The sequence below is a fragment of the Hypanus sabinus genome, chromosome 6 (assembly GCF_030144855.1).
Source record: "Hypanus sabinus isolate sHypSab1 chromosome 6, sHypSab1.hap1, whole genome shotgun sequence".
NCBI lineage: Eukaryota > Metazoa > Chordata > Chondrichthyes > Myliobatiformes > Dasyatidae > Hypanus > Hypanus sabinus.
This window is the reverse complement of record NC_082711.1, coordinates 179,849,449-179,876,228: the sequence shown is the minus strand read 5'-3', so window position 1 is coordinate 179,876,228 and position 26,780 is coordinate 179,849,449. Positions and strand designations below refer to the sequence as shown.

The following is a 26,780-nucleotide window of genomic DNA, read 5'->3' as shown; positions in this document are numbered from 1 at the left end:
TTTGCACTAATACTCCACATGCAAGTTGCCAAGTTTAGTGTTTAGCACTAAGTTAACTTCGATGTCATACAACCACTTTGGGTGGATATATTTTTGCTTTACACCTTAAAACTGCTAGTTTGTTTAATTTAACTAAGCACTACAAATGCTTCCATTAATCTTCATCTGGGAATGTACAAACTGAATTACCTGGAACAAAAGATATAATCAAGATAAGACAAGTTTGCCACATTCCCTACTAATCTGAATACATACAAAAATTGGAAGCAATTTTAAAAACACACAAAATATTGGAGGCAGGTCAGGTAGCATCTATGGGGAGGAATAAAGTTAACATTCAGGCCAAGACCCTTCACCAGAACTGGGAAGGAATGGGGCAGAAACCAAAGTAAGGTGGTGGTGGTGGTGGTAAGGAGTACAAACTACCAGGTGATGGCCGAGATGGATGGTAGAATGATGCAAAAAGCTGGGAGGCAATAAGTGGAAGAGGTGAAGAGCTGAAGGAATCTAAAAGACTGTAGAACATGGAAGGGGCTTTTACTAGTTTTTTTTCCCATTATGATTGCTTCTTACAGCAAAGAATTCTCAGTATTAAACTTATGTAATTTTCCTACAGTTTATTAGTTCCAGATCAGACAGGTATCTGTACAATTTGCTCTCCATTATTAGATGTCAAGAAACCCATCATTTGTCAAGCACGAAAAGCAATTTTTGCTTCAGCACAGAACAGCATCAATATTAAACCATAAACAAAGCACCTGCTTCAAATGTCCTAAATCTCTATATAGAACACACTTAGTTGTAGAGCACAAAAACAAGACCTTTGTACCACACCTACTGCAACCATTATAACTTGTCTACATTAAGTCCATATCCCTCTATGACATGCTCATTCAAGTACCTATCCAGCTGCCTTGTAAATACTGTTACTGTTCCTGCCTCCACAACCACACAGTAGGCTTATTCAGAAAGTCATAAGGCATGGGATCCAGGGAAGTTTGGCCAGGTGGATTCAGAATTAGCTTGCCTGCAGAAGGCAGAGGGTCGTGGTGGCGGGAGTACATTCAGATTGGAGGGTTGTGACTAGTGGTGTCCCACAGGATTGGTTCTGGGACCTCTACTTTTCATGATTTTTATTATCGACCTGGTTGTGGGGGTAGAAGGGTGGGTTGGCAAGTTTGCAGACGACACAAAGGTTAGTGGTGTTGCAGATAGTATAGAGGATTGTCAAAGATTGCAGAGCGACATTGATGGGATGCAGAAGTGGCAGATGGAGTTCAACCCAGAGAAGTGTGAGGTGGTACACTTTGGAAGGACAAACTCCAAGGCAGAGTACAAAGTAAATGGCAGGATACTCGGTAGTGTGGAGGAGCAGAGGGATCTGGGGGTACATGTCCACAGATCCCTGAAAGTTGCCTCACAGGTAGATAGGATAGTTAAGAAAGATATGGGGTGTTAGCTTTCATAAGTCGAGGGATAGAATTTAAGAGCTGCGGGCTAATGATGCAGCTCTATAAAACTCTAGTTAGGCCACACTTGAAGTACTGTGTCCAGTTCTGGTCGCCTCACTATAGGAAGGATGTGGAAGCATTAAAAAGGGTACAGAGGAGATTTACTAGGATGCTGTCTGGCTTAGAGTATGGATTATGATAAGAGATTAAGGGAGCTAGGGCTTTACTCTTTGGAGAGGAGGAGGATGAGAGGAGACATGATAGAGGTGTAGAAGATATTAAGAGGAATAGACAGAGTGGACAGCCAGCACCTCTTCCCCACTGACCACTGCTCAGTACAAGAGGACATGGCTTTAAGGTAAGGGGAGGGAAGTTCAAGGGGGATATTAGAGGAAGTTTTTCACTCAGAGAGTGGTTGGTGTGTGGAATGCACTGCCTGAGTCAATGGTGGAGGCAGATACACTAATGAAGTTTAAGAGAGTACTAGACAAATATATGGAGGAATTTAAGGTGGGGGGTTATATGTGAGTCAGGGTGCTGTACTATTCTATGCAACCTGTTAGCAGTCAACTCCCAATAACAACCATTGTGTGAAAAATTTGCCCCTTAGATCCCCTTCAAGCCTCTTCCCTCTCACTTGAAACCCATGCCCTCTATTGTTAGGCACCATGGGAACTAGACATCGCACAATTGTACTTAACACAATCTCATACATGCTTCCATTTAAAACTATGTAGTACAAGATTTGCACACATCTGCAAATAACTTCAAAAACAATTAGTGGCTGATTGACAGCCAAATGCAGAAACTCAGCAAATACAAATCACTCACAAATGTTAAACATGCCACCTAGAAACACATTACACTAGTGACGTTACCTGAAATAGGAAACTATTAGACAAATTGAACTATGCCCTGGCACCCACAATTAGGAGTGCATGTCTACTTATAGCAGGAGCTCCTGAGACAAGCAAGAACCACTACAAAACTTTTAATTGTGTACACCTAGTAGGATTCATAGGCCAGCCACAACTGTTAAAGATAATGATTCAAGATAATTAATGACAAGATGCAAAGGCGTATCTCACCCAACAACTTATTACACAACAGCAAATTCTCAATCCAACTGCAAGCAAATATCAGATTTAAAAAGGCTATTAGCAGAGAACTAGATGGGGTGACCCATTGGGGCACCCTTTGAGAGAAAGGTAGTGCAGTCTGATGTGACCAGAATGAACATTAACTTTTCCTGAATGCTATTGCTTTGCTTTGGAAATTGAAAAAGTAAAACCATTTTATTGACAAAGAAAGACATGTAGCAAGGCAAATATAGCTTCTCCTGGTTTAACAAAGGACACTTCTGATGCCAACATTTCTGGTTGATCTGCCACCCTTGTGCCTCTCGTTGCCATTCTGGAGATGTGCATGCCTCTCCTCTGTCTCTTCTTCTCTCATCTTTTTTGTCCTGACTCTTTGGTCCTGGAGTCGAGTGGCCCTGGCCTCATACAATTCTTGTTCTCTCCCTCTCCTTGTCGCTTCCCGACGACGTTTAGCGTCATCTCGTGACCATAATGTCCCCCCCTCTTCCCACTTGGCATAACTAGGCTGACCAATTTTTTTTTAACGCTAATATTGGATGGAAGATATGAAGCAGTAATACCAAAGGAAGCTGATTATTCTTGATGATGTGGTTGGCACTCTTCCCCCCCCCCCCCCAATTGGACGTGATATCGTCACTGCTGTCTTTTGACTGCAGCAAAGGGTTTTATGGGTGTCTCGAGGTACATCATTACAGGTTACGGGATGTTATGTCATGCTTAAACTTAGAAGAATATCCGATGTTCAGTTTTTGAATCCAGTCAACATTGTGGGGACTATTTTTGAGATATTTTCAAAACCTTTGATTTGTTGTAAAAGTACAGATGGTGGGTAATAGTATTTCACTATAAGGGGTTCCCCCCTTTTTTCTTGCTTTTCCTAACAATTCTGACTTCGGTAGTGGGTTTAGATTTTTCCCTGTATAACAATATTATATTTCAATATTACGATTTAATCCAATTTTTATGAATACAGGGTTTTGTGATCGTAGCTGTATTTTTAATACAATGTATTTGGTACTCATTTTTTTAAACTTGTATTATCTTCTTGTACTCTATTCCTTTATGCAGAAACTAATAAAAATATTGAAAGAGAAGTACGTCATTACAATAAGATTTAATGATCCCTTATTGATGGGTGGCAGTTTGATCTGTCCCAATCCTGCACATGCTGATAGTGATCAGCAGTACGCGACCACTCGAAATTGAGCTGCCCTGCCCTTTTGCTCCGTCCAGTTGGTGTCACTGCTGAGGCTGGCCATGCGCATGCATCGTGGTGCCGCATCCCGTTTCCAGGATGGCGTATCGGCTCTTGGGTGAAAGGCAGCCTGTTGATTTTGGTGAATGAACAATTTTATATACGAATATATAACCCTGAACTTCGCCTGCATTCTGTAAGTTAGCGCAATTTAAGTCGATGTAGCCAAAAATAGTGCCACTGTAATGCACCGTTTGCGCTAAGTGGAGGTCACAAGCAGACAGAGCATGAGAGTTTTGGTAGTATATAGATAGAGACCTGCATTAGTCATTTTGCTTTCCTGATAGTTTGTAACATAGTCTGGTGGTCACCGGCTATTCATAAGGACAGGCATAAATGTGCTTTCTACCTTGTTAAATTCTTCAGATCTGCTCATACTCAATTGCCCTAAAGATGGCGTATAAGAGTCACTGTAAGTGAAGTCCTGAGAGAGTTACAAAGAGTTAAACCAGGATATAGACTCAAATAATGACAACATTTTCATATTAAAAAGCATTAAGAGGGAAACAAGCAGAGATAGTTTCAAGCACACCTTTCTTAGTGACAATAGATTTGGCAGGGGCTGCTGGAATTAGCCTGGTCCAGTAACCATAGATCAATGTTCAGATTGTATATCGTGCAGCCACTACATACCAGTGGTGAAGAGAATGAAATTTAGAATGACGGATTGCTATATTAACTGAGCAAGTTGATCCTGATTGACCCTTATAAGTATTTGGAGCTACACTCATCCAGTTTAGATCACTCTCCACAATGTTGACTTTTCTTGGGAGATGGTGGAAATTTTTGAGTGTGATAGAACAAACATCAAGCTTCTGAACTATTCTTTCCACTAGTGGGGAATTTGGTCCTGTCAATGACTATTCAACAAAATTAACAATGGGGAACTTGCAAGGACATTCAATGTAAAAGAAGCATTGCTAAAGGAACTCTGTTGGAGATAGGGCAATGGCATCAACAGGTTCAATAAACTGATCAGAAAGGCTGGGTCTGTTATAGGAATCAAACTGGACTTTCTGGAGGCTATGGGAAAACAAAGGACCCTTAAGAAAATCCTGGTAATTCTGGACAATGTTTCTCACCCTCTGCATGCCACCATAATGAGTCAACCTACAGCTGGGAAAGTGATGACCCCCTTCTGTTAGTTTGAGGTATTTTTAAAAATTCCTTTTTACTTTTCTTCTAATATTTATATGTCTGTGCACTTGTAATACTCCACTGTCTTCTTGATAATATGTCTCAGGTTTTTTTCCTCCCAATGACTTTCCTACATTGGCACAACCTGACTAACCCTGAATGTTGGTACTGCACATAACGACCTTTAGTAATCTGATGTCATGCAGCAAAGATTTTAAAGATTTGTCAGCATTCCAGCATTTTCCTCCCTTGTTTCCTATATTATACTGGGATACATCACCAGTTTTTGGGGGTTACATCTGCCTTTATGCCTATTAAGCCATTTAATACATCCTACTTTTTAATGTTTGGAATATCACTGCCTTTCTCCCTGAAATCTGTATTTCTCATAAATGAATCCCTTAACAATATTCACTTAAACCTTGCTCGCTTCCTCCGGCTGCACCCGCTGATTGTGTTTTAATCTATCTCTAATGGGCCCTACTCTCTCCCTGGCTACTTTTTCTTTTAATATAGCTATTTAATATAGTTGGGATTTTCAAGCAGTAATACTTAATGGTCTGTGTCTTTGTTCTCCAATTTCATCTGATATAGAACTTCCTCTCTCCCCTTGCCTGTGTTCAGTATCCATCACTTCCCTTATAATCTCTTTATCAAAGCCTTAATATCCTTCAACTTCCAGAGTTTGAGGCTTGTTGCCTTTACCTTTCTTTCATTCATTTTCTTCCCCACTCCTCCCCCAGAGTAGGCAGGAGCACTGGCATTCTAATACATTACTGCAGTTTAATTGTGTGCTCAACAAATAATATTCCAAACTTTAATATTTGCACACCAACTTGAACTACCAAATGACGATAATTGGGATTAGTATAATGATGATGATGGACTGAGTGTAATGGGCTTTAGAAGCAGTTTCTGTACTCCATGTCTACCATTACAATGCAAGGTAGTCAAGGTAAGAAAATTCAAGCAATAACATCAGTGTGTAAGGTGTTTGTATTTCAGTGTTACAGTAATTAAACAATTTCAACAAAAACCAGTGGCATGGGCTGAATTTGCACTTAAATTGCAAACAGGTGGGAATGTGCCTCAGATTAACTCAACATTATTACTGACAAATTACACTGCCACAGCTAGATCTATCCCTTGATGGTTTATAACTTCTGGACTGGGTCTGCCAACTATGAACTACAAGAACTGGCCAGCTCAGTCAACGGCAGTGCTGCCAAGCCACCCTTCCCACCTCACCCAGATTGCTAAGGTTCTGGAGTTCAACTCCAGTAGTTTGTACAATCTCCACATAAATTTGGGAATGTGAAAGCTACTGTCCCCATTCAGAATGCTGTAAGTTAAGCTATCTTTTCAGATCTCAGCTATACCTGTCTAGACAACTCTATTCCAAGAATCAATGTGCAATACAGTTAAATTACATGTCAAAGGCAAAACATGTGACAAGCATATTGTAACAAGCTGAATAGAACATATACCCACACCCTTATGTTCCACAGAAACAACATGTGACTGATTCAGAACCACCCACTGTCTATACATGCCCCGCCCAGTGACAATGCACTACAAACTCTCCAATAATTAGAAAGATTCTCTGTATCCACTTTATCGAATATTGGAGGACGCAAGTTTTCAATGAGATTCCCTCCCCCCTCATTCTTCCAAACACCAGCAAGTACAGGCCCACATCCATCAAATGCCTTTAACTCTATAAATATAATGCTAGTTTCATTTAGTTCTTAACTTCCTGCGATTTAAAACTGAAAATCAAAGCTGACTGAAGATATAAATTAAGAGGTGCCAGGGAATCAGGTACAAAAATACAAATTTAAAAATGGTAACCGAGTCTACCAACCCATGAATAAAGCCATCTTGCTTGAAATATCTACCATCTCACTGAACTGGAATTCCATGTACTGGCTGTCTTCCTGCACCGTATCTAAATATACACTCACACACTAATGTATATTAATAAGGTGATAACATTCAGGCTGAATACAAGAGCCAAACCCAAACTGCAATACTAATCGAAAGTACCAATCGGTCAAGTCTTTAAAGAACTGTAACCTTAAAAAACTACAGCACTTGACCCAAGAACATATCTTTGAAGTAAAACCATTAGGTCATTTATCAATTACTTAAATTTGCGCTGCCAGACAAATCTTTCCTCTCAATATCCACCCAAAAGTACAAACATTATGAACTGCCACGTAATTATGTGGAGTCAAAACTTGAATTTTCTTTTTTCATGGCCTAAAGCTAGAAAGTAGACTTACCGGCTGAGAACAAATGCAGTTCCAAACTTGCTTCTAACCACGCCCTCAAATGGTAATATTGAAACCACCCTATACCATGCCTCCACCAGCTGTCCTAACAATCCTCAAAGCTGGTTCAATTTCATTTGAACTATAGGAGAAACTACAGCTTTGAATATCAATAAATGTTGTACTGTTTGTACTGCTAAGCCATTGAAAACTAAAAGATGGCACAAGGTTAGCAAATAGCATCCTGGCCATCATGAGCATCTGCAAACAGATATCCTACATGGGAAGAACTGTGCAGTTTTGCTCTTCTGAACTAAAAAGTGTATTTTTTTTTGTACAGAGTATACCAGAGCTTCACTTGACAGGCACCAGAGATTTGACGCAGTTTTCTGTCAGAGACAGCAGACTAGTTCTATTCGCCAGTTAGAAAATTGTGAGTAATCCATTGAAACATGCCAAATTCTTACAAGACCCAACAGAGTGGCTGCAGGGAAAATACGTTGGAAAGGAGAATACAGATGAACCAGGGTGGCGGCCAGGAAATAGATGTTAGTTCAGACAAGTGCTAAGCGCTATATTCTGGCAAGTTACACAAGGGCAGGACTTGCATTACAAATGGATAGGCCCCCAGAGAGACCTAGGGATGCATAATTCCCTGAAAGTGGTGACATAGGTAAGCAGGTTGAAGGTAGTGCTTAACACACTTTACTTCATCAGACAGGGAATTGAGTTGAAATATCATGTTGCGACTGTACAAATCAGTGGTGAAACCATATAAGCATTGTACAAACATCCGGTTACCCAACTATTCTTAAACACCATTAGGCTAGAAAGTGCAGTTAAGATTCACAAGGATGTTACCAGGACTGGAGAGCTTTAAGTGATTAGAAGCTAAGACTTTTGCCCCCTGGAGATAGAAAGCTGAATGGTAACCTCAGAGTTAAACAAAATCAAGAAGGGCATGAACATGGATTGTCCCAATCCCGCCCCCGCCCCACAAGGTATAATCATACAAAGACAGAAGACACACAAAAAGGTGAGTGAGAGGAAAGATTTAAAAGAGAGCAGAAGGAAAAGCTTTTCACTTAGGGGGCTGGGCATTTGGAATGAGCTGCTAGAGGAAATAGTAGAAGCAGGTACAATAACAATGTTTAGAGGGACAATAAAGATTTATAAGGAAATCAGCCAAATACATCTAAATTCTAAACATACCTTGGCCAGCATGGACAACTTGGGCCAAAGATACTGTTCCTATGCTGCATTACTGACCTTATTAAGCCTAGAAACCAGAGATTAGTCTTAGATAAAGGGTAGACCATTTAGAATTGAGATGAGGGAAAAAATTCTCAGAGACATAAATCTTAGAATTTTCTACTGCAGAGGAATACCGAGCATTAGTCTCTTTTGAACAGAAACCCAAAGTGCTTGCAGCATGGTGTGCTTGTACAACTTGGAGCTTAATGCTATCAAATCAGTGGCAATGAGGAGTGACTTATGCTGACAACCCCTACCAGCTCCACCTTGGAAATTAATGGTCAGGCTGTGTTATTTAAATTCCTGGGACCTATCAGTATTAATACAGAGAAGGGAAACAAGCTTGTTATGCTCATCATTTGGAAAACACAGCAGAGATTGCCCTTCCTCTTCCAGCTTAAGAAAGTTAACATCTCAAGGTGTATCCTGATGAATTTTTTCTCAGCCATCAAGTGTGTTTGACCACCTCTACCACTATTTGGTTTTCTGCCGCCTCCTCCCCAAGTCTAGGTTGTAGTGAGTGGTTCACTCAGCAGAGAAGACCATTGGCTGTCGGTGACATTAAAAGATCTGCTCAATGCCAGAGCAAAGAGCTCAAATGTTACTGGCTTCACCCACCCTAGCAGTCACCTATTCAACAAATTGCCACCAGAGAAACTATAAGTTCACCAAAACTATGTTATTTCTGAAGCTTCTCTCCTGTAGCTATCCAGCTTCTCAACAAAACTCACTAAGGTGTAATATCCTAGAGGTCCTTGCACATCTGTTAAATTGCCTTTCCTGCTCTCCTTGTTCTGTTGATAATTACCTGATCTATCTATTTGTTCCAACTTATTAAGTTGGGTTATTCACATACATAAGCAGTAAACATCCATACATTATATCTCCACCTGGACATGCAATTTATAGTAATTTGTAACAAATAGTATGTACAACAGGACAGTCAATATAGCATAGAAATCCAATTGTATCGGTGTGAGTCAATCAGTCTGCTGGCCTGGTGGAAGAAGCTGTCTCAGAGCCTGTTAGTCTTGACTTCTATGCTGCGGTACCATTTCCCAGATGGTAGCAGCTGCAAGTTCGTGGTTGGGGTGACTCGGGTCCTCAATGATCCTTCGGGCCCTTTTTACACACCTGTCTCTGTAAATGTCCTGAATAGTGAGAAGTTCACATCTACAAACGCTGCTGAGCTGTCCACACCACTCTCTGCACAGTCCTACGATTGAAGGATTCCCATACCAGGCAGTCAGGATGCTCTCAATTGTGCCCCTGTAGAAAGTCCCTAGGATTTGGGGATTCATGCCAAACTTCAACCGTCTGAGGTGAAAGAGGTGCTGTCGTACCTTTTTTTAAACCACACAGCCGATATGTACGGACCACGTGAGATTCCCAGTGATGAGTATGCCGAGGAACTCAAAGCTGTTCACCCTCTCAACCCCTGAACCATTGATGTCAATAGGGGCTATCCTGTCTCCATTCCTCCTGAAGTCCACAACCAGCTCCTTTGTTTTGGCAGCATTGAGGGAGAGGTTGTTTTCTTGACACTACTGGCAGGGTGAAGACTTTTCTGCAGGCTGCCTCATTATTATTTGAGATAAGGCCAATCAATGTAGTATTGCCAGTAAATTTAATTAGCAGATTGGAGCTGTGGGTGGCGACACAGTCATGGGTTTACAGGGCGTAAAGGATGGGAATTAAGACACCGCCCCAAGTGGCTCTTATGTTGAGGGTCAGAGGTGAGGAAGCCCAAACTTGCCACCTGCCGGCAATCTGACAGGAAGTCTAGGATCCAGCTGCACAAGGCCAAGGTCTCTGAGCTCCTTGTCAAGCCTGGAGGGAGTTATGATGTTCAATGCTAAACTGTAGTCCAAGAACAGCATTCTCATATAAGCATCCCTCCTCTCTAAATGTGCAAGAAGTGTGTGGAGCTGTGGTTATTGTGTCATCTGTTGATCGGTGTGGCAGTAGGTGAATTGTAGGGAGTCCAGTGTGGGTGACAGTATGCTGCAGGTGTAATCCTTGACCAACCTCTCAAGGCCTTTGCTTATAATTGAGGTGAGTGCAACAGGACGCCAGTCGTTCAGATATGTTACTGGTACAAGGACAATGTTAGTTGTTTTGAAGCAGGAGGGCACTCTACCCTGGGAGATGGAAAGATTAAAAATGAGTGGCAGTCAGGATAAAAGGACCAGACAACTTATCATCACTCATAATACTTACAAATGTGCATCCCTACAAAACACAAAGACCAGAACCTTAAAACACTTTCAATTTTCGCTGCTGTAAAGAGTTTGTACACTCTCCCCATGACCACCTGGGTTTCCTCCAGGCGCTCCAATGTCGTGCCAATGTCCAAAGATGTACTGATTGGTAGGTTCACTGGTCATTGTAATTTGCCTTGTTATTAGACTAGGGTTAAAATTGGGGAATGCTGGGCGATGCAGCAAAAAGGGGACAACCTCAATAAAACAAATCTCATCCATCATACTGCAAGTAACATACTCTACAGCTATATCAAAAAGTGTCTTCAGATCAACACTGACGTATTACCACTCAGAAATGAAGGGAATTCTAGCATATCCCTTGAGACAAGCAAATTTGGCCTTTAAAAATTTTGACTTTAATCTATCATCGATTTTATGATTTCCATACAATCATTTATTTTATTCAGGTCCTTGTTCTATTAAAACAAGGCAGAATTTTATTAAAGAAAACCTTCACCTAGCTAAATCTAATTTCCTTCTTCAAATACCAGCATCTTCTTTTTGAAAACAAACACAGGAAGATTGTTAAAAATCTTTCAAACATATTATCACTTCACTGGCATCCCATTTCTAGATGCAAGGTGAGTTTCAGTTTACAATTATGCCCTGACAGTACAGATGGGCTGGTACAGCCATGAACAGGAGCTCAAAACACAAAATGCTATACACATTTGTTATATTAAAGCATGTTAATTCGCAAAGAAAAGCTAAAATCAGCTTCAGCTTTGATAAAAACATCTTCAATTTGATATGGTGAACAGCGTACTGAAGGCAACTTGCAAAACCATATCTGGAGTGCAGTGTACAGTTACCATTTCAACATCCGAGGTCATACAGAGGTTTTCCCCGGTTCCTGTTAACAGATGGAAAGAACAAGTCCGTATCAGTGTAAAAAGGTGGATGCTGCTGAGTAATTTTCTCTAATCTATACTGGAATTTGGGGGCATGCCCCACAATAACAGAACCAATTTAACAGTGAAGAGGAAATTCTTCCCACAGAAATCTACCAAGGCAGTAGTTGAATATTCAAGACGATGACGGAAGTTTAAACTACAGGGAAGGGCAGGTAAGTGGCATTGAACCCATTATCTTACTCATTGATGGAGCAAACTCAAGTAGCAACAGATCTACTCTCATCTCCCATTTCTGATGTTCTATTTTATATTTGACAATTTGCATTTTATTTTGCTTGACACAATTCACATCTTTTTGTCCACACCCTTCCCTGAAACAATTAAGTAGACATTACCAATATTTCTTACAAAACTGCATTGGTCATATGAAGGAAGGAAATGACCCGTTAAAAATAGTAATTCCCTGATGCTTATTCCTCAAGTATTCTGTAACTGCCTCAACCACCCAACTAACACCCACCCAAATGTATATGAAGTTTTATCTAATACCAGACTTTCATTTAAATCAAAATGAAATGAAAACCTATAACTGACTGCCGTAGACTTCCAATTTCTAAATTTCCCCTGCCCATCATGTTTAAAACTTGAGCAACACCAACAGTTCAGAACAATCAATTCTCAGAGCTGACAATATAACACACACAAATAACCAGGTAACACTGACCAGTGAAAGTGAGATGGTGTACCCATCGTTATTCTGATCACATCCGTTAAGTCAGAGGCATTGCATAGACATCGGTTGTTTTAAAAAAATCCCAATGTCAGCAGTTTTCGTCACGCAATAAACATATGCATAATGTATTCAAAATCCAACCAAGTCTAACTTTGTGGTCTCATACAAAAGCTCGCTCACTACAAACTGGGCTGTACCCTGAGCTATCAAACCAGGGGGTAATGATAATTTTCAACTGTGCCTGTTTGATTACTATACAAAATCTCCAGTTTTCAGATCTCTTGCAAACAGGATTTAAAACTATAAATAACAATTGGCTGCAAACCCAGTAAGACAGGTACATTAGATTTTCAACCTTAAACTGCAACTGCTATATGGTGCATGCAGGCTAAAGAGTATCCAGATTGAAAATACGAGTTTCATCCGAAAGCAAAGCAACTGAAGATAAAAAGAAATACAAATTTAACCAGTAGAGTAATTGAAAAATTTCAAACTCTGATCATTCAATCAAAAGCTGCCCATGAAAGTGGTAGGTATAGATTCAAAAGTAAGTTAAGAGAAGATTGGGTAGTTACATGGATAACGGATAATATTGGAGGACGCAAGTTTTCAATGAGATTCCCTCCCCCCTCATTCTTCCAAACACCAGCAAGTACAGGCCCACATCCATCAAATGCCTTTAACTCTATAAATATAATGCTAGTTTCATTTAGTTCTTAACTTCCTGCGATTTAAAACTGAAAATCAAAGCTGACTGAAGATATGAATTAAGAGGTGCCAGGGAATCAGGTACAAAAATACAAATTTAAAAATGGTAACCGAGTCAACCGAGTCTAAATGGTATGGGGACAATGGTTGAGGTGCAGGTTGATGAAACTCAGCAAATGACCAGGTCTTCCGGTAAATGAGCGAAAGGGCATAGTTTTGTACTGTAGTACTCTATGACTTCTAGTTCCAAACCCATATACTTTTAATAAACTACTCTATACATGTCAGCTCTGCTACTGACTGATACAATGTCCAGCAATTAATGACAGAAAAGCTGTCTTTTAACCTAAGTAAATTAAGGACTCTTGCAAGCTGCAGGTCAAATAAAAGCAGATACAGTAACTAACAAGCATGTTAAATGAAGAGCTTAAAGATAAAAGGATCACAAGACATAGCAGCATGGCAGAATTATTCAGACCACTCAACCAGACTTTCCAAATTACTTATTACAGGTATGCTCCATGCTTGATATCTAAAGATACAAAGGATAAAAGAACTATTTAAGTCAAATAAGTATTTAAATTCTAATTTCTGAACTCTAACACTGGTACAGAACAGCAAGAACATGCCCAATGCAATTCACTGGAAATAGACTGAATTAGTAATGTCAGCCATGATAAATTAACTGGTGCGGAACAGTTAAGGAGTGGTTCTCAAATGGAACAACGCAAGCAGCAACTCCTTTCCAAATAATGGGCAATAGTAGAGAGCAACAGCAAACAGACTGATAAGACTGAGCCCTGTTGATAACATTGTTTAAATGTGATATGATCCAAACTAAAAGCTTAAACTCCAGTTAAAGCTTGCTGAACCAGTATAGACAAAAAACACTAGGGATTCTGCAAATGAAGACAAACTGAAGAATAATTAAAAATTAAAAATTTAGACTATTTAATTACCAAGTAACAATTCATATTTTTCAGTTTGCCAATTTGCTAATAAACCTTTGCTTCATTATCACATGCAATCTTTCATAATAAAAATGCTTAGAAAAGATTTGTGCTGTTCATTTACTAAGTCCACCCAACATCTAGGTTACAGACACAGTCTATCACACAAATACCAGCAGTCCACAGAAAAGCTGTGCCATGAACAATTACCTGCCACCTTAATCGTAAATGATCTTAAACAATCTGAAGTCCACAGATGTGGTTTGAAAACAGTAAATCCTAAATTGAACTGCGGTGTCCAGTTTTTCCAACTGCAAGGACTGCAGTACACTGGAAAGCTTTCTGTGAAATTATTGAATCTGAGAATTTAGATTTTTAACAAGTCCCTCCCACTGTCAGTACAAGTACTGCTGACATCACTGCTGCTGCAATCCTCTACAGCTAATATTATGGCCAACAGGCACCTTCACTTTGCAGATCAGAAAATCCAGCCCACATCTCCAGACAAACCATTTTTTTCTGTAAATGTACTAAAACTCCTTTGCTGTTTGACACCACTGATTTTAATGTATTCAAACACTGAATCTAAAAGAAAAAGAGATCATAAAAATTGAGACAAAAGCAGTTAATGAAAGTTAATCCCAACAAGCAGATTAACATTAAATATGGCTGTGCTTTTTGGACATTTTATTTGGTAGAATACACTGTTTAAATGTGACTTCTGCCACTAAAATAGTGGTGACATTAACTTAAAATGACATAGCTATAACCCTAACACAGTTAGTTAAATGTTTAAATGTTAACCGCAAAATGTTTTTGTTCGATTACATGTACCATGGCTACTGAAAGACAAACATTCAAATGTACTGGATTTGGTGGTTTTTAAATATCCACTTGCTCTTTAAAGATAATCTTGTAGTTACAGTCAATGACCGTTACAAACTCAAACACAGCAGTATAGATCCACTGAACAGTACAGTAGTGTATCTAATTCAATTAATTGCCTTTGAATGCAAATATTCAGTTTAAAAACTCCAGAATTAGACAATAGACAATAGGTGCAGAAGTAGACCATTCGGCCCCTCGAGTCTGCACCGCCATTCTGAGATCATGGCTGATCATTCACTATCAATACCCAGTCCCTGCCTTGTCCCCATATCCCTTGATTCCCCTATCCATCAGATATCTATCCAGCTCCTTCTTGAAAGCATCCAGAGAATTGGCCTCCACCGTCTTCCGAGGCAGTGCATTCCACACCTCCACAACTCTCTGAGAGAAGAAGCTCTTCCTCAACTCTGTTTTAAATAACTGACCTCTTATTCTCAATCCATGCCCTCTGGTACTGGACTCTCCCAACATCTGGAACATATTTCCTGCCTCAATCCTATCAAATCCTTTAATTATCTTAAACGTTTCAATCAGATCCCCTCTCAATCTCCTCAATTCCAGCGTGTACAAGCCCAATCTCTCCAATCTCTCTGCGTAAGACAGCCCTGCCATCCCAGGAATCAACCTAGTGAATCTACGCTGCACTTCCTCAATTGCCAGAATGTCCTTCCTTAAACCTGGAGACCAAAACTGTACACAATATTCCAGGTGTGGTCTCACCAGGGCCCTGTACAAATGCAAAAGAACATCCTTGCTCTTGTATTCAATTCCCCTTGTAACAAAGCCCAACATTCCATTTGCCCTCTTCACTGCCTGTTGCACTTGCTCATTCACCTTCATTGACTGGTGAACTAGGACTTCTAGGTCTCTTTGCATTTCTCCCTTACCTAACTCGACACTGTTCAGACAATACTCTGCCCTCTTGTTCCAGCTTCCAAAGTGGATAACTTCACATTTATTCACATTGAATGACATCTGCCAAGTATCTGGCCACTCACTCAGCCTATCCAAGTCTCCCTGTATTCTCCTAACGTCCTCTTCGCATGTCACACTGCCACCCAGTTTAGTATCGTCAGCAAACTCGCTGATATAGTTTTCAATACCCTCATCTAAATCATTGACATAAATCGTAAAGAGCTGTGGTCCCAATACAGAGCCCTGTGGTACCCACTAGTCACCTCCAGCCAGTCTGAGAAACACCCATTCACTGCTACCCTTTGCTTTCTATCTGCCAACCAGTTTTCTATCCATGTTGAAACCCTGCCCCCAATGCCATGAGCTCTGATTTTACTCACCAATCTCCTATATGGCACCTTATCGAATGCCTTCTGAAAATCTAGGTACACAACATCTACTGGCTTACCCTCGTCTAACATCCTTGTTACACCCTCAAAAAACTCCAATGGATGGATAAACATGTCATCTCCGATAACTTGATCTGAATCTTAAGAATTAATGACATTTCCTTTAGCTGACTTTAAGAGCTATTGACATTGTAAGGATCTTAAAGATAGCTCCAGATAATAATCCCACAAGTAATAGGTATTCTGAGGCATGTACTAAAGTAAACTTTCACTCGAGGAACACCTTAAATCAGAACACAGCTGGAATAGCAAAATCTGAATCAGGAGCAATAGAAAATCTGAAATGTCTTTCACAGACATTAAAATGATGATTCACCCAACATTTCAGCCCATGTGATGGAACATCCATTTCAAGTGCAAAGACAGGCTTAGCATCAGACATATTCCAAGGTTCATTTATTATCAAAGTATGTACGCAGTATACAAGTCTGGATTCTTCTCCAGACAGCACCAGAACAAAGGAAAAAAGAACAGCAACAAAATCAACTCCCAAAACCCCTCCCCTGCATCAAACACAAGAATTTTGCCCCCACATATCCTCACACAAAGAAACTAACAAAAAATGCAGTAAGAACATAGAACCCAAACACCCCCCCCCCACACACACACACACAAAAAACAAGATCAGGCAAAAACACATAATATAAAAAACCAAGACTGAAAAACATCCACAGTCCATATCCAAAACACAGAAAACATATTTAAAGGATTAATGGCTTAATGCTCAATTCCACTATGCCCAACACTAACCAGCTCAACTTCAGTACTGCTCACTCCTCTTCGAACCTTACCGCCTCCACTCTCTCTGCACCAATCTTAACCTTGCCATGAAACCCTTAGACAAAGGAGGTCCTGTTGTAGTGTGGCAAACTGACTTCTATCTTGCTGAACCAGGCAGTAACTGTCAGACACCTCCTCTTACTTACCCCTTGAAGAGGACCCCACTCCAGAACTCTCATCCATTGCAACCACTCATATTTCCCTTACCCCACATTGCTTGCTTCTACCTCCCAGCCACAACTTGCCCCACTTAATTTGTGTCCTCATAGCTCAAATCTACCCCCCCCCCCCCCCAACCAAGCTGAGTCACTTCCCACCTACTGTACATATACAACACTTCACATGCTCTTGGTCTCATTTTCCCCATGCTTGTCCAGTCCATATACACTTTTAACCCCCATCAATGCAGTCTTAAAGTGCTCTGCTTCTTTCTCAAGAACCAGATCTCCTCCTATAGCACCCTCCGTCTGGCAGAACTGGTCCTCACCCTCAACAATTTCTCAGCTCCTCCTTCCTCTTCTCCTACCAATCTGGCTTCACCTATCACCTTATAGCTGTCCTCATTTCACCTCCCCCCCACCACCCTTTATTCTGGATTTCCCCTTTCTCTTCCATTCCTGAATAAAGGCTTTGGCCCAAAATGTTGACTTTTCCGTAGATGCTGCCTGACCTGCTGACTTCCTCCAGCATTTTGTGCGATGCTACTGCATTTCCAGCATGGGCATAATTTCTCATTTCAATTAGGGTATTATTGTATTTCTTTCAACTAATAGCTCCTAATACTCAAATCTTCATATTCACAACCAGCAATTTTAAAAGAATGGTCTAACACTGAGTGGAGGAATAACCCACGTAATGTCATAACATTCATTTTAACTGGTGCAGCAGCAAGTTAAACTTTGAAGCTTAGGTAAGTAGGAGACAATTAGAAATGCATCTAAAAACATCTAAATGCAATACACTTAATAATTTCATAATAACTCAAAGCAGATTGTGGCCCGGAATTCTCAGGAAATGCCTTCAACTGAATGAAGAGAAGCTTTAGTTACCATTTTAAATGTTTTTATTTCTAGCTCCTTAATCCTCACCTAACCCACTGTTAAAATGAAGAATATGACCACAGATACAAAATGCTAATTAGTCACAACATATTTAATTGTATTACAAATAATTATGCCAATTTAGCATACTCAATAGTAACTGTAAAAAAAGGTTATGCTGTTCATGTGGAAAATTTCAAATTAAAATGAAAAGATAACCAATTTGTATCTCAAATTACATGAACTATAAAAACCTCCAAGACTGCCTTACAATACACCTGAAAACAGCATAATCATGCATCACAGGTTACTAGCATCTCTAAAGATCTATCTAGGCTCAACATATTGATGAAATTAAAAAGAGGGCATGTCAGAGTGCGCATATCCTCAGGAGTTCTAGGAGACTCGGTATGTCAATGACGCTCAAAATTCCTACAGATGTACATGAAGAGCAATCTAACTGGCCACATTAGTCTGGTATGGAAGGGCCAATGCACAGCATTGGAAAAAGCTGTAATAAGTTGTAAGCGGAGCCAGCTCTATCAAGGCATCAGCCTCCCCAGCATGCCTAAAAAAGGTGGCGGCCGTCATCCAGCACATGCCCTTTTCTCATTGCTACCATCTGGGAGGTGGTCCAGGAGGCTGAAGTCACAATCTCAATGCTTCAAGAACAGATTTCCCCCCTCTGCCATCAGATTTCTGGATAGACAATGAAGCCATGTACACTACCTCACTAATTTTTAGTGTTTTTTTTTGCTCTTTTTGAATGACTAGTTTATTTTAAAAATATACTGTATTTCTCATTGTAGGTTATGTTTTTTAAATATGTATTGCAATGTACTGATTGACACTGGAAAAATTATTTAAATGCACTAACATGCCCATATCTGCCACTGGGAGAATCTTGAAACATCAACAGAACGTTCCAGCAAATCTGCTTAAGCATCCAATCTGACTGCAACACCTGAAACATAGCTTCAGGGATTTTCCTTCTTTTAAAGGATATATAGAAATTGAATTGTACACATTAACTACTCCATGAATAGTTATTTCCAAATATCCTCCTTTGAAGCTGACTGGTTCCCTAAGTACCCATACTCCTTCATAAGCACAGATAAGATTCTTAAATGGTTAAATCAGCTTGCCAATAGGATTATAGTTAAACTTATTTACAGTTTTCTCAGTTGCTAAATTCCACCCCTGAAAGAGGCTAATAATTAACATTAGCCTCCTCTGTGTTGGCAGAGCTGTTGGGATTACCAATCCTGAGTAATTAATGAGTTCAGATGTAAATGACACATAGCCAGGTTGAGTTCAGTATTCAAAAAGCATTCCCATTATCTAGGTCACACGACAACTAATAGATTGGAAATGGGACCATCTTTGAGTTACCAGAGATGGCAAGCAGAAACTACAAATTCACAGCAGTTTCACTAATGGGCTAACTTCCATAGCTTAAAGACTACTGATCCAGTGACAAATTTCAATCACACAGCAACTGCAGAATTAAGTGCATCTGAAATTGAAATCGTCATCTTCAAATCGAACAGTTAAAAATCCAACTATTATTTTTTCAAAAAAACTTGTCCTTTCCCAGTGCGTGGTACACAACTCCAGATCTACCAATACAGCTTATGTTAGTAATTAGGAGAATCTTGAAATAGCAGGAATCTCTATTGGCAGGCTACTCATTTGGAAAGGACATAAAGCAACCGTATTATGAGAACAGCTATCTCTCAAATTGACTGATGCTGCCATATGCATTAACACTTAAAACACAAGTGCAATGGTTATATATGCCATTTGCTTAATCTGTTATATAAGAAAAATTCCTGGGGTGCTTAATCTCAACTAACATCTCTTCCCCATGAGTCACCACGCTAAGATTTTACCTCCTTGGCTCCACTGTCCGAAGCATTAAAAATTTCCCCACTGGGGCACTGAACATTTTCTAATCAACTGTATTGTACAGCAAACATCCAGTTACTCCAAAATCACTCCCTTTGAAAGAGAGGGAAAAAAAATCACCATCAGAAGAATTTCCCCCCAACAATAGCCTCCATATACCAAGTAAGCAAACAAGTTTCTCCTTTGGCCTCTGAGGAAGGAAGTTTCCAATCTAAATAATCACCTTAACCTAGGAGCTCTAACAATTTAAAGGAATCTTAACATTCAGTGAAAGTGCTTTAGAGGACCAATCCAGAAAATAAACAAGGACATATATAGAGAACCCCTGCACCACGTAGGGGTTGTATTCCTGAAGAGGCATCTATTCAACTACATTCCATAATGCAAACCCACTTTTCCTAAGTGGAGATACAGTTCTCTATGATTTTTTTCTCATATTAATCCACTTGGAGAAACAAACTGACTCACAGCTGAGGTCAACATTAGACTTGGGCAAGGAATGGACCAAGCAGGTAGATTTTGAAAGAACTTAGAAGGGGGATATCAGTAGTCAAAAGAATAAAGTAGATTAGAAATTAGTGCATGGTGGGTGATGGTGAAAGCTCAACGATTTAGTGAAATAAAGAAAATGCCAAGAGATTATACTTTTGGAGCAGGTTTAAGAGTTGGTCAGGTTACTGTGGGTCCCCACAATGTAGTTCATCAAAGAACATAGCAGAGCTACACTCCTAAGATGCCTGTGTACTTGCCCTTGGATTGGAGAGGGCACAGGAAAGGACTCGGCTGTAACTGCTGACCCAACCAGCCAATGTGTGATGCCATATCCAAAGCCCAGTAGTACCAAACAATTAAGAAAAACTGACTTTATGTTAAATTTTATTCCACATCATGAACTTCTGGGGTACGACTTGTGAATTCCACGACAAAAGTCTCCATTACCCGAACCATGAAAATGTAGGGATCAGCTTACAATGATTGGCAGAAACTAGGCTTGGACTTCAATTCAAATGGAAGGTTATAACTTGAGCATTGTTTCTTAAACTGATGCTGTTTAACATTCAGACTTTTTAAAGCCCTTTTTGTAAAAACAAATCTTCATAAAACACAACATATGGATCACAGTAGCATAGTGGTTAAGGCAACAGTTTGGAGTTCAATCTCACCATTCACTGAATTCATACACCCTCCTCATGGAAAGTGGGGTTTCTCCAGATGCTCTGGCTTCCTCCCACATTCTCAACACGTACAGATTAGTTAATTGGCCTTTGTAAATTGTCCCATGATTATGCCAGAGTTAAATCTGGGGTTGTTGGACGGTGTGGCTCGAAGGGCCGGACTGAATCTCTAAATAAAAAATTAAATTACAACTTAGAAATAGGAGTATTAATCAAAATATCAAGTTTATGCAGATCAATTAGGATCTCTTTGGAATATCCTTCGGCATTATTATAGCTGCCAGATGGTACAAAAAAACTAGGACACATTCAACAGGGTTGAAGATTGTTTTAACAAGATCAGAATAGGGTCAAAATACCTGCTGCCTTTAAAAAATAAGCTAATTTATCAATGGAAAATGAAAAAGAATGATCTGGGATAGAATCTTCAACTAAAACTGTGATGCAAATTAAACCTGTACTAGTTAAATTGGAAAGTAAAAGGGAAGTGACCAGATTCGAGCTTTTGGGACTTAGGTGACAGATTATGCAGATGAGTTCCCACAATTCTGATTCCAAGGCTTGACATCCACACTACCATACCAATAGTTAGCTCCACTATGCAAGAAACAAAAAAATAAGCTACTTTTCTCAAACACTAACCCACTTCCTTTCTGCCATCTGTTCACCATGACAACTAATAATTGGATCTGTCAGATCATTTGATTAAACACCAAGACCTCAAGCCACCATCACATCCCTCTAGAATTTGGTTCTAATATCTGTTTCCTAGAAATCCTTGCAGTTTACTTACACTTAATTTGACAATAAATTTAATCCTAAAAAAGCTTTACTCTCTCCCAATTCATGCCTTTCTGCAGAATTTTTAATGATACAACAGTTGACAGCTTTCATAATACTCCAGCTTCTTACAATGGTAGTCAATTTGTCAGTGGTCTTAATCCACCTTTAGTGTCTCCACATCATTATAAATTCCTCCAAGTTTCACGTTATTTAATTTAGTGTCATCACCGTTGTCCAATATTATTCCCCCACCCCCAAACACACTGCAGTACTTTCAAACTGAATGCCCCCCATTAAGCTTCAATGTTCACCTCAAGTTTCTCAACAATTATATATAGCAAACTGGAACATACCTAATTAAAAGACAACCCACTCCCACCTCTGGGGCCTATACAATCTCCACTATGCACTTAAAATCTGAAGACTTGCCATGATTTTTAACTTAAAATAAGGTAATAGAATTCCCAATTTCACATTAGCTTTAGTTGCAAGTCAGAAATTAATGCCTTAAAATCAGTATTAAAATGACACAAACCTTTTTTAAAAAAAATATTAAGAGTGAGCTATGGTAAGTCACATATTAACTGAATTGGCAAATTCCAAAAATATTTCAACCAGGAATGAGAGGATATCTTCAGATGCTGGAAATGTAAGCAACAGACACAAAATGATGGAGGAACTCAGGCCAGGCAGCATCTACAGAAAAAAAAGTTGATGTTTCAGGCCTAGACCCTTCATTAGGGCAGGTGAAGTACTATATTGATAACTAAGCCCTAGAAATTATCCTTCTCCAAATTTCTCATAACACAAACTCACCTAAACCAGGAATATGCTTGCCTTCCAGCATGCAGGAACATAAATATTAACCTACAGCATCTTGATTATGAACATGCCTAATTTGTTTTAATGAAAATTGGCATCATTTTGGTTTCCCAGGTGGCAAATTGGATCCTGCATCCAAGCTTCTCAAAAATTTAACATCTTTTGCTGATTTCAGCACTAACTCTGGGTAAACACTACAAACGCAACACAAGTATGAAATATGTGGAATAAATTTTGTAGTCTGTAGCTGGTTAAAGCAGTTTTACCAATGCCTATTATCATATCCAGATGAAATGTCCACTTTGTGCCCCACTTACCTATATTAACTGCACATCATTATGCAATGGGCTGCAAGGTCATTCAGCATGCGAAGTTATTCTTCACTAGCCACACATAATAGGTGTCAACTGCAATCTCAGTCAGTAGGAAATTAGGTGATCCTGGTTACAAAAGAAATTGAGGTGCTACAATGTGGATTCCTGTTTACACCTCATGACAGTAGTCTACTTGATGAGTGTGCTGAGAGGGTATGGCTGCTGTCATTTGTGGATGTACATAAAATTGAAATCAAGGTTCTAACACTTGGTTAAATCTCTACATTTGAGATTTTGCACTCCAGTTAAATAAATGGGATGGAAAAAAGCAGAAGTACCACCCACATAACTGGCAGGCATATGTCAAAGATGCCTTAGTCACAGATCTTGTGGCATTTTCAATCTCACGAGCCACTGTGATGTATTTCATGAGCTAAATGGTTTAGGATGAGGAGGGGGATAGGACATGGAACATAACCAGAATAAAATCAAGGATACAAGTGCACCAAACTACAGACAAGTCTATGCAAATTAAAATTCTGAATGTCAGACCAATTTAGAAGTAGACAATAAATTTTTGTTACTATGAACAATTCAACTTCCCACTCCATGTTTACCCTCAAAACAGGATGGATGAACCAATGATTAGCTGGTGGGTTAATTAATATCAGGGTTAGACAGACTGTAGGTCCAGGAAATCTTGAGCAGCACACAAAATGCTGGAAGAACTAAGGTTAGGCAGCTGGGAAATAAATCTCAGACCAAAACATCAAATATATATTTGATGCCATAGATGCTGCCTAACCTGTAGATTTTTTTCCAGCATCGTGTGTGCACGTTAAACAGATCAAATTTTATTTAGAGATACAATTTGGAACAGGCCTTTCAAACCCAACAAGCCGCATCACCCAGCAACCCACCTACTGATTCCTAACCTAATCACAGGACAATTTACAATGACCAATTAACCTACTAACCGGCACATTTTTGGACTGTGGGAGAAAACCTACACAAGTCATGGGGAGAAAGTACAAACTCCTTAAAGATTGTACCAGAATTCAACCCCTTGCTCTGTCACACTAACTACTATGCTACAACAGTGCCCAAATGTCCAACTCTGCCAGTATGACCCAGCTCCTGCAGCCCATTAAAATTAGCCAATTACTTCCCAATAGTAATATGAAGATCAACAATGCCTTGACTTTATCCAAGTATTAAAGAAAACACATGGGAGACTTGTTTACAAATTAAGCTTTATTTGTTGCAAATATGAACTGTTCACAATTATCCTAGTCCTCTGCAGCCCACCATTTCACGCTGTTGCTCAATTTAAATCTACACATTACCAATTTCAGAATAGGTAACACGAAGAGTGCTGGAATCAGTTCGTGATCTCCGCAGATGAGATGCCTGAAAGCCACTAGGGCAAGTACTTTTAATATACAAATGGAGCCTGCTGAAAATATACTATTTTCTCTCTTTAAAATGCTTCACTAAACCATTTGTAACTGGATAATTATTTTAGCTAAAATACACAATGAAATCAGGTATGCTAGTATGGTTAGCATAATAGACCAGGTATCCACATCTCAAGCTAATTCCAACACATCACATGCTGCCTGTGAACCAGTGGCTGCATAGATGTATTACGCAGTCTGCTTATGCCACCCACGCACCAGAATAATGGCAGTACTGGCAAAAATCGCTGTGGAGCTGTACTTAATCAGCAAAAATGAGAAAATCAGTATTATGGCAATGACTGAAATAGTTAAGTTTGATTCAAGATTACAAGCCTTTTAGACAAAACACTTGACAACCTCCCCCAAAATTGCAGCAATACTAACCCAGCCTGTTAGCTTTCTGAATGTGAAGCTGAAGGCACAACACCAAGAATATCTCAAAGACACATAGGACACAACTTTGTTAAAATACCAAATAGTCCCTATTATAGCTGTGGAATATACCATGAAATGAACAGATAAATTACACCATAAAACAAAGTTAAATTAATAATCTCCCTGCAATCACAAAAGAATAGGTCCCCACCCTTCGAACAGAAACTGGACAGAAGTATACAATGAAATGAACCTAATGCCATGACACTGCTGAACATTAACAATAGCATCATTTGATTGTATAGTTGAAGGACTGGAGTTTTAAAATATTTGCCACAATTAACAAATTGTTTAAGATTTTTTTTAAATATTAAATAGTAGAATTTTGTCACTACTCAACCCGAAGTTACACATTGGCTGTGGTGTATAATCCGTTGAGAGATCGAAAAAGAAACAGCCCATCAATCTATATTATATGTAAATTCATCAGTGAAGCCGGTGGGGAGGAGACATAAAAATATTCAAAAAAGCAAAAACAGCATGTTGCTGGGCTTGAAAAATTCTTTGCCCCGTTGCCTAGCATGTGTTCGCCAAGAATGACTTGTAACTTCCGCCTCGGTAGAGAAAAAAATCCTATTGTGCAGTTACCCAAAGTATGATGTAGAAAATTATTCCAATTTTAAATTTCTGTCGAACACAGCTGAGGTTTGACCCATTCTCCGAGTGGGACAAACGCCAATAAAAGCCGAGGAGCGACCCTGCCCCCTTGCACTGACCCCACCATGGATGCAGGAAACCTCTCTCCGCCATTCTGGGCGGGGAGGAGGGGAATCAGGTCGAACCGGTTTCGGAGGCAGGGACTGACGGAAGAGTCGGGAGAATGAAATGTAAAAGAGGAAGCGGCGGGGGGCACGCGGTGGTAATAAATGGGGGAGGGGGTGAGTACATGCAAGAGAGAGGCGCCTCGCTATGCCGGGGAAGGGAAGGGAAGGGAAGGGAGGGGTCGGCTCGGTGCGGTGCGCAGCGGGCTGGCTGGATGATGGTGGGTGTTGGTACGGATCAGACACCACCCCACCCCACCCCGATCGTGCCCGACCCACAGCCGGGGCAAGGGGCGGACGGGGAGAGCAGAGCAAAGCCAGCGCGGGCTCCGAGCCGCCGCCGCCGACGGCTGGCCGCCATTTTGTGAGTGGATGGAGCCGGCGGCCGGGGGCGGGGAGGGAGGGGGGAAGCAAAAACCCCCTCCCTCCCCGAAACATCGCCCCTTCTCCCCATCACTCACCGTCATAGCGCTCGGCCTGCTCGGCCAGCTTGGCTTGGTAGACCAGATCCTCGCGTTCATCCATCTTCTCCGGCGGGGGGGAAGCTGAGGCGCTCGACAGGGGGGGGAAGGAGGGTTTTCTCTCTGCTGAGAAAGGGGCTGATCGAGCTTTATTTCTTCAATCCGCTAACGAAACAAATTAAGCTCACGGATGCTTTCGGCTATTCTGTTGCTGGCAGGGAGGTGGTAGTGGAGGTGAGAGAGCGGGAGAGTCACCGAGCTACGAGCGCCGTGCTCAGGAAGCCGCCGACACACCAGCCTCGCACCCGCCGCCGAGCAGCTGCCAAAATGGCGGACCGACAGAGTGTAGTGCCGGGCCGGGCCTGCCGGGCGCTTGCGCCTCAGCACCTCGGCTTCGACGGTGATGAGGTTGGCGCACTTTTTTCCTTGCGCTCCCACTCTCGGCTTCGGTGTGGGCCCGCACATGCGTAGCGGGGAGAAAGGAGTGCGGCGGAAGGATATCGGTCCAACCTTTTCCCCACCCCTCCTCCCGCCCGCGAAAACAGGCACAAAGCATAGTGCCGGGCACCGCGCCCTCGGTGCCTCGCCCGAACCGTCCGCGAGGTGCACC

General features: G+C 40.6%; 1 protein-coding gene across 1 annotated transcript in view; it reads right to left on the bottom strand.

Moving 5' to 3' along the window:
* Positions 1-26,496, bottom strand: part of ywhae1 (tyrosine 3-monooxygenase/tryptophan 5-monooxygenase activation protein, epsilon polypeptide 1) — a 37,907-nt gene extending 11,411 nt beyond the window's left edge. Inside the window, exon 1 of the mRNA XM_059973731.1 lies at positions 26,171-26,496. Coding sequence (XP_059829714.1) covers positions 26,171-26,234 — 64 coding nt within the window. The 5' untranslated portion in view covers positions 26,235-26,496. The remainder of the gene's footprint in view (positions 1-26,170) is intronic.
* Between the last annotated feature and the right edge of the window lie 284 nt (positions 26,497-26,780).